Source organism: Oncorhynchus keta, chromosome 15 (genome assembly GCF_023373465.1).
Source record: "Oncorhynchus keta strain PuntledgeMale-10-30-2019 chromosome 15, Oket_V2, whole genome shotgun sequence".
NCBI lineage: Eukaryota > Metazoa > Chordata > Actinopteri > Salmoniformes > Salmonidae > Oncorhynchus > Oncorhynchus keta.
The window spans coordinates 32,472,298-32,489,281 of NC_068435.1; the positions used below are offsets into that span (position 1 = coordinate 32,472,298).

At 38.7% G+C, this 16,984-nt stretch overlaps 1 protein-coding gene across 2 annotated transcripts in view; it reads left to right on the forward strand.

The window, feature by feature from the left end:
* The first annotated feature begins 1,918 nt into the window (after positions 1-1,918).
* Positions 1,919-16,984, forward strand: part of spidr (scaffold protein involved in DNA repair) — an 85,442-nt gene continuing 70,376 nt past the window's right edge. For both annotated transcript variants that reach the window (XM_035788344.2, XM_035788345.2), the window contains exons 1-5: positions 1,919-2,120; positions 2,522-2,677; positions 2,811-2,874; positions 5,035-5,247; positions 13,832-13,980. In XM_035788344.2, the coding sequence (XP_035644237.1) occupies positions 2,103-2,120; positions 2,522-2,677; positions 2,811-2,874; positions 5,035-5,247; positions 13,832-13,980 (600 nt within the window). In that variant the 5' untranslated portion in view covers positions 1,919-2,102. The remainder of the gene's footprint in view (positions 2,121-2,521; positions 2,678-2,810; positions 2,875-5,034; positions 5,248-13,831; positions 13,981-16,984) is intronic.

Consider the following 16,984-nt stretch of genomic DNA (forward strand, 5'->3'; position numbering starts at 1 on the left):
TCTTGGCTCTCTCCTCTGCTCCATTCTGTCCCTCATATATCCCTACCTCACTCCCCGGATTATGCCTCTTCTCTGTCTAGTAAAGTAAGCCATAAACTTGTTATAAAAACGATAGCTTAAGCTTTTAAAGAGTTAGCTAACTAAAGAAAGTTTAATTTAATTCAGGCTGATTTCACATTAGCTAGCTAAGTTAACATTAGCTGATGCTCTTGTCCCTGCTCCCTCTTTCTCTTTCACTGCTGTGGCTGGAAATATTTCAATAAACTCATCTGAGAAAGAAAAAATCTAATCGAAGATAGATAAATGTAACTATCTTGCTTGCACTTGATACAGTTCCAAATTAACTAGCTAGCTAACTTGCTAGACTAGTAACGTTAGTTAACCATGTTTCTGTCATCAACATACGTGTGGATATTGGGTAGCTAATTGCTGTTACAATTGTGGCAGCAATATTATAGATCTAAATGATGTTAGTATAGTTTTTAGCTAGCTTATGTAGTTAACTAGTTGTCTAGGTAACGTTAGTCAAACAAACAAACTAACATACTTTCCTTGTAGTTTCTCACGCAGGTGCACTCTGAGGTGATTCAAGTTCATTTTATTTCATGCCACAGAGCTTCTGTATTGCGCACTGGTAATAAGTGCATGAATTAAGCATCAGGAAGCTACTGATACCTCTCATCAAGTCACCGAACGTCTTCCTATCACCATAAAATACCGCCATGAATTAACATGGACTGTCAATGGAGAAACATTTTTTTTTTGTAAGGTGTCGAACTGCTGAAGGGTTCACGTTCATGTCACGTGACACGTACACGTCATGTAGACGTAGTAAGGCGTTGGTATGACGACACAGACGTCCACAGACATTAGTAAGGTGTTGGTATCATGTAATATCAGTCAGATGTTCAATGGTAGGTGACAGCCACAAGTTGGTACGGTTGCCTAGGCTTAATTCTGGCACGTATCACCCCCCATACAAGTGTATTCTGAAGTGATTCAAATCCAGAGTCTTTATCAAGCACTGGTCACTCGCACACTGGTCACTGGCGCACTGTGTTTCTTGAGTTGCAGGCTGCCTGCCACCACTCAGCTAAATAACCTTCAGACCTGTGTTGAACCCAGACATATTATCTATTTACCAAGAAAAGCAAATGTGCTTTACATAACTTTATTGAAACTATGTTTGGTAGAAATAGGACGTTTATTTTTGTGCGGCAGCAATGATTCTGCTGTGGCACAGCGCCACACTTAAATGAATGCAGAGGAAACACTGGGTTTTTCCTAGCCACCGTGCTTCTACACCTGCATTGCTTGCTGTTTGGGGTTTTAGGCTGGGTTTCTGTACAGCACTTTGAGATATCAGCTGATGTACAAAGGGCTATATAAATACATTTGATTTGATTTGATTCGATTTGGGTTGTACGGGCAAATTCTCTAAAACAACATTGGAGGCGGCATATGGTAGAGAAATTAACATTACATTTTCTGGCAACAGCTCTGGTGGACATTCATGCAGTCAGCATGCCAGTTGCACACTCCCTCAAAATGTTAGACATCTGCACATTTTTAGAGTGGCCAATTATTGTCCCCAAATTGCAATGGTGCAATGATTGTGCTGTTTAATCAACTTCTTGATTTTCCACACCAGTCAGGTGGATGAATTATCTTGCCAAATGAGAAATTCTCACTAATAGGGATGCAAACAAATTTGTGGACACAATTTGAGAGAAAAATGATTTTGTGCGTATGGAACATTTCTGGGATCTTTACATGTTGCGTTAATATTTTTTTGCTTCCAGCATCTTCCCCTGGATGAATCTAAGGACCGTGCGACAAGCAAATTACTGGAGTAAAGATGCGTAACAAACCTTAAGTACTGCATTTCCCAGGAGCCAAAGAAGATTTGACCACTTCCGGAAAGCTTCACGTGAACAAACGTCGCCAGTGGCGCGCAAAGAAGAAAAGTTGTGGAGAAGGCAGCTACCGTTAGTGGCCATTTCATATACTGGCTAAAATACTGTATATCACAATATTTTAATATGTTTGGACATTTTATGTCATACCCACTCATACAAAACGACATGTAACCATTTGCCAACATGCCTTTTCAAGGAAAGGTACGTTTCTCTAAGTCTATTCTGCTTGGTAGCTAACGTTAGCTCGCTAACTTAGACTGCTCTGTGTCTGGTTCAATTGTGCGACGACAACAACGTTCTAAGGATTCTTTCAGAGAGGGTTTTTCCCACGATTCATGTTTAGTGACTGGCATCATTATACTTTAGTAACTCACCAAAGTGAATGTTGATAGAGTGCAGAGCCAAAATACGAAATAAACTAATTTTGAGCACACCAGAATAACTTCAGTCCACGCGTTTTCTGGGATGCGAATGCATCTGGTAGTGCAGATCCGACGCTTGCACATGGACCGGAGTTATCTAGCTAACTAGCCAGCTAACTAGACAGTTTAAGTAAATATAAACTTTGCACTGTTTTACATATGAAGTCATTTATTTTTCAGCGCAAAAGATATTCCAAGGACATACAGTGTATGTTCTTTCCTGATGTCAAAGTTGGTGTCAGAAAAGGGGGACGAGGGCCTTCAATCACTGACAGTTCTGCTACCAAGTCCTGGGAGAGTTGTGGAGACAGCTTTTTGGACACTCCTGTGATAAAGGTGGGTAATGTACACAGACTATATGATCTAGAAGCAGTCTGAACTACTGTACTTCATGTTGTCATTCCAATTAATATCCATGATGCTGAGTTGCTCATATTGCTTCAAACATATCATTGTGGATTTATTTTAGAAACTAAGTTCATCTGGGAACAAATGGCGAGCTGTACGACGACTGGCACAGTCACCGGCACAAGGTATTGTAAACAATAGTTGAATAGTCAACAATACGGTTGGGCGATATTATTATTCTTGGTCCATCGCCGATTGACAGCCATCTTCGATGGTGACTACATCGGGACAATCGTTTATCCTATTTTATGTTGACTGGCTTCCCTATCTGCTATAGCCTATTTCAATAAATATGTACAGAACGACACAGAGGAATGGAGGCTCAAAAGTTTAAGGGTTTTTATTTATTTTTACTATTTTATACATTGCAGAATAATAGTTAAGACATCAAAACTATGAAACAACACATATGGAATCATGTAGTAACCTTTTTTTTTTTTAACAAATCAAAATATGTTTTATATTTGAAATTCTTCAAAGTAACCACCCTGCCTTGATGACAGCTTTGCACACTCTTGGCATTCTCTGAACCTGCTTAATTAGGAATGCTTTTCCAAACGTCTTGAAGGAGTTCCCAAATATGCTGAGCACTTGTTGGCTGATTTTCCTTCACTCCAACTCATCCCAAACCATCTTAATTGGGTTGAGTTTGGGTGATGGTGGAGGCCAGGTCATCTGATGCTGCACTCCATCACTCTATAAACTGTGTGTACAAAAAATGTCCATGTCATAGACTGACCAGGTGAATTTAGGTGATCACTATGATCCCTTATTGTTTTCACTTGTTAAATCCACTTCAATCAGTGTATCTGAAGTGGTGGAGACAGGTTAAAGAAGGATTTTTAGGCCTTGAGACAATTGAGACATGGATTGTCTATGCACCATTTAGAGGGTGAATGGGCAAGACAAAATATTTAAGTGCCTTTGAACGGGGTATGGTAGTAGATGCAGGGGCACTGGTTTGTGTCAAGAACGGCAACGCTGCTGGGTTTTTCACGGTCAACAGTTTCCCGTGTATCATGAATGGTCCACTACCCGAAGGACATCCAGCCAACTTGACACAACTGTGAGAAGCATTGGAGTCAACATCTCAAAGTTTGAATATCCTAAAAACACAAGGTAGCCAAACTAAAGATTAGCATGAGCAAACAATATCAATAGCCTATTGAAAAATCAAATGACAAGTTTAATCAATTTACGTTTATTAAGAAGGAAATGATCCATGCAGGGAGGAAAAATTCCTCCATGCCAGGTTGAAAACCAAATGGCCAAATCCTCCTACAAAACCTCATCATAAAAGCTTTAAGACAAGGTAAAGTAATGAACAATAGCCTATTTTCCAAATATTGTAATAGCCTAAGGTGTCCAAAAGTTGCCACTTTCAAAAAGAACAAGAATGAAAGTTTGATTCTATAGGCATAGGCTTTTCTCAATCACAGTTTTATACGAGATCCAGAGATTAAACATGTTAAGAGAGGCGGATTACTCAAATAAAGCAAATATTATCCAGTTCTGAAGATGATAGACTTTTAGCTTTTATCCAGCCCATGATTTATAACCTTGCCTAACTCACTACGGCAAGGCAATGCGTTCCTCATCGGAGACGGACAAACCTGTTTCATGCTGAACCTCCCCCAGAAAGGAATATTAGAAAATATTTCCCTGCCTCACCAGAAGGGAATATTAGAAAATATTTCCCTGCCTCACCAGAAGGGAATATTAGAAACGATTTCCCTGCCTCACCAGAAGGGAATATTAGAAACGATTTCCCTGCCTCACCAGAAGGGAATATTAGAAACGATTTCCCTGCCTCACCAGAAGGGAATATTAGAAAAGATTTCCCTGCCTCACCAGAAGGGAATATTAGAAAAGATTTGCCTGCACTTAGCCTTTGTCCAGGATTTCAACAACATTCTCTTCTGTCATGATTCGTTTAGTTGTAGAATGCAATTTCATACTCTAGCCCAACAGTGGTTAAGCTGAGTTTTAAAATAACAAAAATATTTGGTTGGCCAATAGGGGGCGATACCATTGCATATCAAAGTTTTATGAGTACCTAATCACAATAGGACAACAATGCTTCATGATGTTTACTTGTCATTTGTGTCTGTTTCTAGTGATAACTAACTTGTCAAATACGTTCTACTATACTGATTTAAAATATGTATTGGAAGGTTCTATAAGTGCCTGGTGCAAATCCAAATCCATTGACAATCCATTATTACTGAAAATGCTTTATTATTTATTATCCATGAACATCCATTAAAACTTTGTATCGCATCCAGTGCAGTGCAGTGGTCTGCGGTGTGATGAGGACCCAGTGCACATCGCCTGGAGCTCCAGTGAGAGTGAGCCTTCTGACAGTGAGCCCCAAGGCCAGCAGCCTCCTCCAACTCCCCCCAGCAGCATTGTGGCTCAGGTGCACCGCGGGCCCGGGAGACAAGGAGCCTCCATCCAGTCCTACAGCCGAGCCCAGCGGATGCTCAGCACTGAAACAGGTACTTGAAACGAGTGCAATGTTTAGTGCTCTGTTTGCATTCAGCTTGCATTGTATGACACAATCTGTGGTTGGTATTTTGATTTCAATATGTATTTGTCTTTAAATGGCATTCAGAGAATATACGTCAATGCCTCCTCAGTATTGCAATATTATTTTTGCAGATTTTATATCGATACTGTGATAATTTTTTTCCTGGGTAATTAATGTTAGCTAACACTATAGTCGCCTGTACCTGCACCAAAAATGTTTTTTTTTTTGTGACCAACTTTTATTTTTATTTAGTTTGTCATCTTTTCAGAAGGGTGGTACAGGGTATAACATCCAAAGTAATATTAATTCAGATATATTCATATATTTTTGCATTTTGATATTTTCTTGTACCTGTGTGCTGCCACAAAAACAAAACAGAAATATGAGAAATGCAAATAAAGAACAGTATCAACAGTTTTGTATTATTTTGTATGCAAGGAAAATAAACAAAGGCTCCCCCTCCCCAACCCAGTCCTCCCCTCAGTCCCCATCCACCTGTCTGCATTCTCCCTCCCCACCTGGAAACTGGGTTTCCCACCCTGCCTAGCCCCCATTTTCCCGCATCGTCATCGAACTCCCCTAACCGAAGAAAGCATGCCTCCCACCTCTTTCCATCCCACCCAGTAACCAAGGTTGCCCCCCAATAACGACCAGAGAACCCTCAAAAAGCATTTAACTGCAGGGCACTCCCGCATCATGTGAAGGAATGTGCCTACCTGATTTAGTGAACAGAGTGAACATAAGGGGACAACTTCATTTATACATCTTTATTGTGTGTTAGTCATAGCTGACCTAAATTGGAGATAAAGAAAAAAAAGTTACCTTGTAATATAAATGCTTCTTTCAGATCTTGGAATGTCTTCAAACCATTACTATCCATGATATCGGCAAGGGTACGGATACCTCATTTGGCCATTGGGGTGATATGAAAGGCCGTCCTTCTGATTGCAATGTGTTATTGTTAAATATAGAAGTCATGGCATACCATTTGTCTTCCTAGTTGCATAGTTTTTTAATTTTACACCTAATATAAATTGTGTGAGAAATTTATAGGGCCAAAGCGTAAAGATTTTAAATGCAATCGCATGTTAAACTTTGGTGACCACGATTTAAAAAGGATCTATTTTTTTCTTTTCAATCTCAACTTGTAAAGCGTGCCTCCCATTCGCCATTCGGATGCATAGGCTATAGCCAGCCTACCGTTGACTATCAACCACTTTACAACTTGAGCTTGAGGCAGCATAATTGTTTGAAACCTGAACCTTTTACTTTAAATCCAATAATGAGGCATTTCTTACCTTGTTTCAAGTATTAGTATTGTCTTTGTACGAGTGGACAAGTTGTTTGCGGAGCGCATAACCTAGGCTACACATTTGAGAAAAGTTTTGGTTTATTTCATTCCAATTACTAATTTTCAATTTATTCATTGTCTTTTTGTTTGGAGCGCTTCTGTCAATCTTGAGTAAGGACACACCTGATTACGCATAGAAGTAGGCTACCTGGCCTGTGTGCAAATGTAGACCTACATATGTGCTGATTTGGGGATCTGATACTATTTCTGATTGTCTTAACTCACCATCACTGTTAAGCTCAGATAAAACATTTATTTGCCTCAAACAGCAAGTGAAAGTATTTTTACATCCTTGAGAACAATAAGTTCCTAAACGTAGCCTATTTGAAAAATCTTTCCAACTCTCTCCCTTTCGATAACTACTCAGCGTGAAAGGGTAAAAAATGTCATGCTCTGATCCGGTTGAAACGTCATAAAATAGTTCTACCTGATTACTTCTTATTCCTTGCGCAAATAGCCTACAACTCTGTCTGTCCGGAGATCACTGGCTCATGAAACTGAGGGTCCAAAATATTTTATACAATGTTGTACTTTTGCTAGCACAGCCTTTGGGCTAGACCAAGTTAATAGTTGATACAATGTTTCAAGTTCCTTGCATATAGGCCATGTGTAGCCAAACATCATAAGCTATTTATTTTTGTCAGGATATGTTTTACCTGTGGGCTGCAATGTTTTTATTTGTTGGCTTTATGTAAGCAATTTTTACATATTGGCAATATAAGTTACTTTTAGATGTATTATTTTCATTTACAGTACATTCGGAAAGTATTCAGACCCCCTTTTCCACATTTTGTTACATCACAGCTTTATTCTGACATTTTTTAAAATGATAATTTTCCCGCATCAATCTACACACAATACTCCATAATGACAAAGCGAAAACAGGTTTTTAGAAATGTTTGCAAAAAATTAAATGCCTTATTCACGTATGTATTCAGACTCTCTTGTATGAGACTCGAAATTGAGCTCAGGTGCATCCTGTTTCCATTGATCATCTTTGATGTTCTACAATTTGATTGGTGTCCACCTGCGGTAAATTAAATAGATTGGATATGATTTGGAAAGGCACACACCTACCTATATAAGATCCCACAGTTGACAGTGCATGTCAGAGCAAAAACCAAGCCATGAGGTCAAAGGAATTGTCCGTAGAGCTCCGAGACAGGATTGTCATTTGGGGAAGGGTACCAAAAAATTACTGCAGTATTGAAGGTCCCCAAGAACACAGTGGCTTCCATCATTCTTAAATGGAATACGCTTGGAACCACCAAGACTCTTCCGAGAGTTTGCAGAGATGGTTGTCCTTCTGGAAGACTTCAATCTTGGTTTCAACAGACCAGAAAATCTTGTTTCTCATGGTCTGAGATTCCTTTATGTGCCTTTTGGCAAATTCCAAGCGGGCTGTCATGTGCCTTTTTACTGAGGAGTGGCTTCCTTCTGGCCACTCTACCATAAAGGCCTGATTGGAAGAGTGCTGCAGAGATGATTTGCCTTCTGGAAGGTTCTCCCATCTCCACAGAGGGACTCTGGAGTTCTCTCAGAATGACCATCAAAGTAATGAATGGAGGGGTGCCAATAATTGTGGCACAAATATATTAGAGAAAAATATTTCTTTTATGATGAATACATTTTTTTATTTAAATTATTTTACTTCAAATGTTTGATTTTTGTGAATATTTTGAATGAAAGACTAAGAGGATAAACAGCAAAGACATTTTTTTTCACAGTCCGTTTTGCTCATATTTACAAATGGTGCCAATATTGCTAATAAGGCATTTCTGTTTTTTGTTTTTAATACATTTTTCAAAATTTCTTAACATGTTTTCGGTTTTTCATTATGGGGTGTTGTGTGTAGATTGAGGATTTTTAAAATGTAATCCATTTTAGAATAAACATTTTAGAAACAACAAAATGTGGAAAAGGGGAAGTGGTCTGAATACTTTCCGAATGCACTATATATGGAAAAATACACGTAAAAATGTTGGCCAATTGACTGGTCGAAAGAACAGATGACTCTCGGTCGACCAAAATTGTTTTTAGTCGGGGACAGCCCTAGATTCCATAAGTACAAGTGGGGTTCTCTGTCAGGCTCTTGAGTGGGAGGGAGTAGGGTTAGATTTATTTTTAAACTTGAGCTGAATTTGTCTATGATCGTCAAAGCGTTTGGGAGAGATTGAGATACATTGTCTAGATAAAGTAAGATGTCGTCACGTCATCTCATTATACGCAGATCTGTAGACTTGAAAGATATTGGTGTAATTTGCCTGGGCAAGGGGCTCCATAGACAACAGAAATAGTGCAGGTGAGATGGGATCACCTTTCCTGCTACTTCTATTTATTCTGAACAGGATGGTTGAGGGATTAACCTTTTAGTATTTTAATCATATTATTGAATTTGCAGCTAAGTCCCACATGTTCTGAAACCGACCAAAGATATGACCATTCTTGTCTATCAAAAGCTTGTTCTGTGTCCAAAGAGAGAACTGCTCAAAGAGCTTTGGTTTCTGATGAAGCATGTTAGATATGTAATAGATGGCGGAGGTTATCTGAGGAGAATCGATTTTGAACAAACCCGCAATGGTCTGTATATACCATTTTGGTTAAGTAAGTTTCGAGATGGGATGACAGAATTTTAGAACATCTTTTTGAGTAATAGTGGACCTAATTGGTTCCAAAATCTTAAATGGACCTCAGGAGGAATTCCTTTCCAAACAGGTGATTTGCCTTTATTCATGTTATCCAATGCCCTTTTGTGTTCATGTTGAGAGAAGAATAGTTCTTATCTTTTAAAAAGGACTCAATCTGGCTTGATGTGGATTTACAATCAGTGTATAATTCTTTATAGAAACCGGAGAATCTTTTGTTGATTTAAATTGGGTTCTGATAGTAATTCACCTGATTTCAGATTCAATAGTTGTAATATGTGCTAATTGATCATTACTCCCTAGCTTGTTTACTTGGCCAGTAAACGAATGGGATGTGTACCATGGGAGTATTGGAGAGCCAATAATATACACCAACACTAGACTACTGTCAATAAAATTAGCAGTAAACATGTACAAGTTAAACTTCTAAACAGACATTTATATTATTGTGTAAGTGTTTATTCATATCCTTGATTTGCACAACGTGCATTACATAAGCTCCCACAGTGCTTATAAGCGCGAACAAAAATTAAATGTGTCCTATGAAAATAATAACCCACATTGTATTGTATATGCTAAAAATGACAAAATAAATAAAGCAAACAAAATAATAATTAACCAAATAAATTACAGTGCAAATAAGTTTAAGGCACACAACATAATTTTGTAGCCTAGGCTACATTCATTTAGAATAAGACTCATCTGTGAATACAGGCTTTGAAAATTATACAAATGAAAAGCACTGTTTAATCAGCTTCTTGATATGCCACACCTGTCAGCTGGATGGATTATCTTGGCACAGGAGAAATGCTCACCAACAGGGATGTAAACACATTTTGAGAGAAATAAACTTTTTGTGCATATGGAACATTTCTGGGATCTTTTTATTTCAGCTCATGAAACATGGGACCAACACTTCACATGTTGTGTTTATATTTTTATTCAGTGTAGCTGGCAAACATTTAGTTGTGCATTTCATACTATAATTAGCTAATCTGGCGCATGCTGCACAACAGTGAATGACTCACAAGGCTCCGGTCTCTCCTTTGTGTGCTTGTAACAAACAATATGTGATTGGGGACTACCGTAAGCTTCATAATAATGTGATAGGTGAAGTGAAGAATGCAATGTTCTTTACATCCTAACTTATTACACAAGTTGACTGCAGGTATTTACTGAAGTAGCTACAAATATTAAAATGTCTTAAACTTAAAATAAATAGTTTAATCAGTATTGAAAAACCATCCTGTGGCTTTTTCCCAAATACCCCGGTATACGGTATACTACCCAAGTCTACCGGTTTGTACAAATGGTTATCTGTTCTATGTGCGTCGTTTTGGAGCGAATGTGTTTCTTGGAGCCTTGTTATGTCAATATGGTTTCTTGCTAGAATATCAAGACACCTGGAATATTTGATACGACTATTAAGGCCTTTCTAATATCACTAGAGAATAGCTAGTCTTGCCATTGTGTTCCTAATGTTTTCTATATTATTTATTATTATTATTATTATAATAATAATAAAGTAAAACATGAAATAATTAACCAATTCAGACCTTTACAGTTGTTGGCAGGAAATGGAAACAAAAAGACGAGTGATATGCAAGTCTAATGCATAAACAGACCAAAAATATGATAGCTGTAGAAGCAATAGCACTTAATCCATTATCTTGATTTATTATTAGCAATATGATTTGAATGACCTTAAACATAAATGTGGCCTCATTTAAAGAAAAAAAAAGAAAAGAAAAAAAGAACAAAGGTATGTGCGAAAAGTGAAGTATATCTTCGAGATTGTATGTAGTAGTTCACTATTGCCTGTAGGGCACGTCCTCCCTGGAAGTTAAATTCAGTATCTCATATTGGACTGGCCATCTCTCCTTGCCAGTAGCAAAGAATCTATCTAAAATAATTTGTAGGGGAATAGCTACCAACTTATATTGCCATATTTAGTTAGCCCCAATGGATTCAATGCGCTGTAGCCACAAAGGAAAGCAGTCCCAGTATGTAGACACCTCCATATATTGTTCATTAATTGGCTTCTTTTCCATCAGTGTCTAAATGGACTGGATCATAGGCAATATAATTTTAACTAGTTCAATGGTCATTAATAATTGTAATATTGTTCCTTGTACCCTAACATGAGGGGGTGTCCTCATTGCCTTATACTGTGGGCAACATCAGGGCAGCGGTTCGCAATGTTAATCAGTGGCATGGGACCCAACTTCTCCTGACCGAACAGTTCATAGAAATGACTACTCATGAAGGTCAAAACTCTAGTATTTCTTATCCTATAGCTTGTTCTCCATCTTATTCTTTAATGTTTTAAATGGTGAGCCAACATGTTTTGGACACTTATCTCAAACTTGTTTCTCATGGCTCTCTTTTCACTCTTCAGCAGACATTGAGAAATGTGTTTGGAACATTAAATCTCAGTAAATTCGCAGTATCGAATCGCAAATCATATTGTATCGATACCTAAGTATTGTGATATCATATTGTGATGTCCCCATGAATTAACAACCCTAATATTTTGTGTATGTTCATGATGTTATCAGCCACATACAGTGGGGCAAAAAAGTATTTAGTCAGCCACCAATTGTGCAAGTTCTCCCACTTAAAAAGATGAGAGGCCTGTAATTTTCATCATAGGTACACTTCAACTATGGCAGACAAAATGAGAAGAAAAATCCAGAAAATCACAATGTAGGATTTTTAATGCATTTATTTGCAAATTATAGTGGAAAATAAGTATTTGGTCAATGACAAAAGTTTATCTCAATACTTTGTTATATACCCTTTGTTGGCAATGACAGAGGTCAAACATTTTCTGTAAGTCTTCACAAGGTTTTCACACACTGTTGCTGGTATTTTGGTATTTTGGCCCATTCCTCCATGCAGATCTCCTCTCGAGCAGTGATGCTTTGGGGCTGTTGCTGGGCAACACAGACTTTCAACTCCCTCCAAAGATTTTCTATGGGGTTGAGATCTGGAGACTGGCTAGGCCACTCCAGGACCTTGAAATGCTTCTTATGAAGCCACTTCTTCATTGCCCGGGCAGTGTGTTTGGGATCATTGTCATGCTGAAAGACCCAGTCACGTTTCATCTTCAATGCCCTTGCTGATGGAGGGAGGTTTTCACTCAAAATCTCATAATACATGGCGCCATTCATTCTTTCCTTTACACGGATCAGTCGTCCTGGTCCCTTTGCAGAAAAACAGCCCCAAAGCATGATGTTTCCACCCCCATACTTCACAGTAGGTATGGTGTTCTTTGGATGCAACTCAGCATTCTTTGTCCTCCAAACACTACGAGTTGAGTTTTTACCAAAAAGTTATATTTTGGTTTCATCTGACCATATGACATTCTCCCAATCTTCTTCTGGATCATCCAAATGCTCTCTAGCAAACTTCAGATGGGCCTGGGCATGTACTGGCTTAAGCAGGGGGACACGTCTGGCACTGCAGGATTTGAGTCCCTGGCGGCGTAGTGTGTTACTGATGGTAGGCTTTGTTACTTTGGTCCCAGCTCTCTGCAGGTCATTCACTAGGTCCCCCCGTGTGGTTCTGGGATTTTTGCTCACCGTTCTTGTGATCATTTAGACCCCACAGGGTGAGATCTTGCGTGGAGCCCCAGATCGAGGGAGATTATCAGTGGTCTTCTTGTATGTCTTCCATTTCCTAATAATTGCTCCCACAGTTGATTTCTTCAAACCAAGCTGCTTACCTATTGCAGATTCAGTCTTCCCAGTCTGGTGCAGGTCTACAATTTTGTTTCTGGTGTCCTTTGACAGCTCTTTGGTCTTGGCCATAGTGGAGTTTGGAGTGTGACTGTCTTTTATACTGATAACAAGTTCAAACAGGTGCCATTAATACGGGTAACGAGTGGAGGACAGAGGAGCCTCTTAAAGAAGAGAGCCAGAAATCTTGCTTGTTTGTAGGTGACCAAATACTTATTTTCCACCATAATTTGCAAATAAATTAATTAAAAATCCTACAATGTGATTTTCTGGATTTTTAGTTGAAGTGTACCTATGATGGAAATTACAGGCCTCTCTCATTTTTAAGTGGGAGAACTTGCACAATTGGTGGCTGACTAAATACTTTTTTGCCCCACTGTATGGTAAAAATCACTGTCCAGTGTTTCCAGATTTCTTTCCAAATTTTTAAAATTATTTACATTAAAAAGCAGCTTTTCTGTGTTTGAATGGTGTGGGCCCAACCCAACAACAGAATGTTGTCGGCGTATACCGGTAATTACAAATATTAATGTGAGAAGACCGCTGATTGGCCAGCTAAGCCTCCTCAGGAGGCTGACATGTTATATGAGGAAATGGCAAGCATTTTTGAAGCAGCCTGTTTGAGATACAAGTTTTAAGTTTTTATTTTATTTTTTAAAAATATATTTTTTTCTCTCCAATTTATGCTTAAACCATGTACGAACAAGTATGGGAAATAGTCAACTACATCATTTGGGTATCAGTTAACATAATAGGAACTTTTAAAAGTGAGATTTTCAGTGGACACTTGTTAAAAAGATATATATTTATTTTTAGATGAGCTTCCGACGATAGACACGGATAGCGATGTGGATGAGGCTGAAGATGATCAGGGAAAGAAGGAGGACGGTGTGGGGGAGATCTCTGATTGTGAGTCGGAGCCCTGCGCTCGGGAACCGAAAGAATCATCACCTAAACCTACAACTGTGAGTAAATGAGAGGTTTACTCACACTTTACCAATACTACAAAAAACAAGATAAAATACTGTATGTGTAATCACATCTAGAAATACTAAACAAAAATTATAATCTTTATTGAAATAAATAGAAACTCAGACATTTCACATTGTTTAAGACAAATATACTATTGCTAAAATACTGGACACAAACAATACTTTACGTCTACAAAAATGTACAGAGGCACATTAACAGCTATGGCATTATGAGTTTCAGCCATGTTCAATGACACTAGGTGGTGCTATGCACCTTACAGTGCATTGTTTTGTTCCCTCTGCCTTTATATGACAGTGCTGTGTTTACAATTGTCTACCCCCAGTTTAATCTAACCTCCCTTCACTCAGTATGCGTAACGGTAAATATATGCACGTGTATAGCAACATGTCAATAGCGGCATGGTGGTTTCCCGTACCACCTGTCAGTCAGTGTGTCCGCAGGGCCACATGGTTTGCCCATTAGGCTACTGCCCTTCCCACTCAACTCATGACGCATGTAAACACAACACTGTGTAATATACACTTAAGGAAACATGACTTCACATATATACATTTGAATGCAACATAACTATTTTATAGCACTAATCTGAACATCAACAAGGTCTTAGTTAGTTATATTTTTATGATAAACCTTTTTAGATATTCTACCACTAGGTGGAGTATTCAAAAACAAACTGACAGAATAGGTCTGACAGGCCAATACCAACACAGTACAATGCAGTGCACTTTCCTCTGTAGCTCAGTTGGTAGAGCATGGTGCTTTCTATGCCAGGATAGTGGGTTCGATTTCCGGAACCATCTGTAAGTAAAATGTATGCACGCACTACTAAGTTGCTTTGAATAAAACATCTTCTACACTGAGTGTACATAACATTATGAACACCTGCTCTTTCCATGACATAGACTGACAAGGTTAAAGCTATGATACCTTATTTATGTCACTGGTTAAATCCAGGATTGTCAAGCCTTGGGACAATTGAGACATGGATTGTGTATGTGTGCTGTTCAGAGGTTGAATGGACAAGACAAAATATTTAAGAGCCTTTGAACGGGGTATGATGTCAGGTGCCAGGCGCACCGGTGTCAAGAACCACAACGCTGCTGGGGTTTTCATGCTCCACAATTTCCCGTGTGTATCAAGACTGGTCCACCACCCTAAGGACTTCCAGCCAACTTGACTCATGTGGGAACTGTGGGAAGCATTGGAGCATCCCTGTGGAAAGCTTTCTTTCGACACCTTGTAGAGTCCATGCCCTTACGAATTGAGGCTGTTCTGAGGGCAAAAGGGGGTGCAACTCAATATAAGGAACATGTTTCTAATGTTTTGTACACTCAGTGGTGTATATTATAAGTTCAGGTCATGTTCTAAATTGTTACAGTTCATAAGTTGACCCCAAGTGGTTTTGCTGAATGGAGCACTCTCTATGTGGGGAGAGAGTAGGGCACGTTCCCAAACGGCCAGCAGCCACTTAACCAATGTCCATGTATACACATGTTTAACCTAATTTTTCTGGAAGGTAGAATTTTTTTGGCCTCTAAAGTTGTCTATATTTAATTGTGGAAAGAGGGATATTTTTTTTGTGCTGCCTGACCTAGGTTATGTTATTTACATCGTGAGATACAAACAGCCTATTAGATGACACATTATATTTTGCATTCAACATTGTTAGTGTTTGACATATGTCAATCTATTATATTTTATGATGGAAATATGTTTATCTTTAGCCTACCCGCTCACTTGTAGTGACTGAACAGGGAAAGAAAGGTGCCTTTATGTCATGTGTTGTACAGTGGAGGCTTACATTATGTCAGTCTTCAGAAGTCATTCAGGGGTGTTTGTTAAAGGTTGGCCAGGCACCTTGAGAACGTACAAGGAGTGGTGTTCTGTTCACTCCGATGTTTTCCAAAGTTCTAGAATATTCTACTATGTGGCTTTGGGATTGTTCAACTAGCGGCCCACCTGTGGTCTGTACTGGTTCCCGCCCACCATGACATTTGATTGATCAATGAAGTCATCGATTGGTTAAAGCTTAGAAGGTATAAGGATGGAAATAATAGACTCTGTCCCTCTTGAGGACTAGAGTTGTGTTGAACCCTCCAGATGAGGATTAAAGTGCCTTCAGGAAGTATTCACACCCCTTGGCTTTTTCTACGTTTTATTGTTACAGCCTGAATTTTAAATGAATTCAATTGAGATTTTGTGTCACTGGCCTATACACTATACCCCATAATGTCAAAGTGGAATGAGGTTTTCACAAATGTTTACAAATTAATACAAAATGAAAAGCTGAAATGTCTTGAGTCAATTAGTATTCAACACCTTTGTTATGGAAAGCCTAAATAAATTCAGGAGTAAAAATGTGCTTAACAAGTCATAGTAAATTGCATGGACTCACTCTGTGTGCATTAATAGTTTTTAACATAATTGTTGAATGACTACCTCATCATTCATCATACAGCAGGTAGCCTAGTGATTAGAGCGTTGGACAAGTAACCGAAAGGTTGCCAGATCGAATCCCAGAAAAATCTGTCGTTCTGCCCCTGAAAAAGGCAGTTAACCCACTGTTTCTAGGCCGTCATTGAAAATAAGAATTTGTTCTTCACTGACTTGCCTAGTCAAATAAAGGTAAAAAATAAAATAATAATAAAATATCTCTGTATCCCCCACAAAATAATCTAAGGTCCCTCGGTCAAGCAGTGAATTTCAAACACAGGTTCAACCACAAAAACCAGGGAGGTCTTCCAATGCCTCTCAAAGAAGGACACCCATTAGAAAATAAGTTAAAAATAAAAATTAGGCAGGCATTGAATACACTTTTGATGGTGTATCAATACACCCAGTCACTACAAAAATACAGGCGTCCTTCTTAACTCAGTTGCCGGAGAGGAAGGAAACCGCTCAGGGATTTCACTGTGAGGCCAATGGAGACTTTAAAACAGTTACATAGTGTAATGGTTGTGATCGGAGAACTGAGGA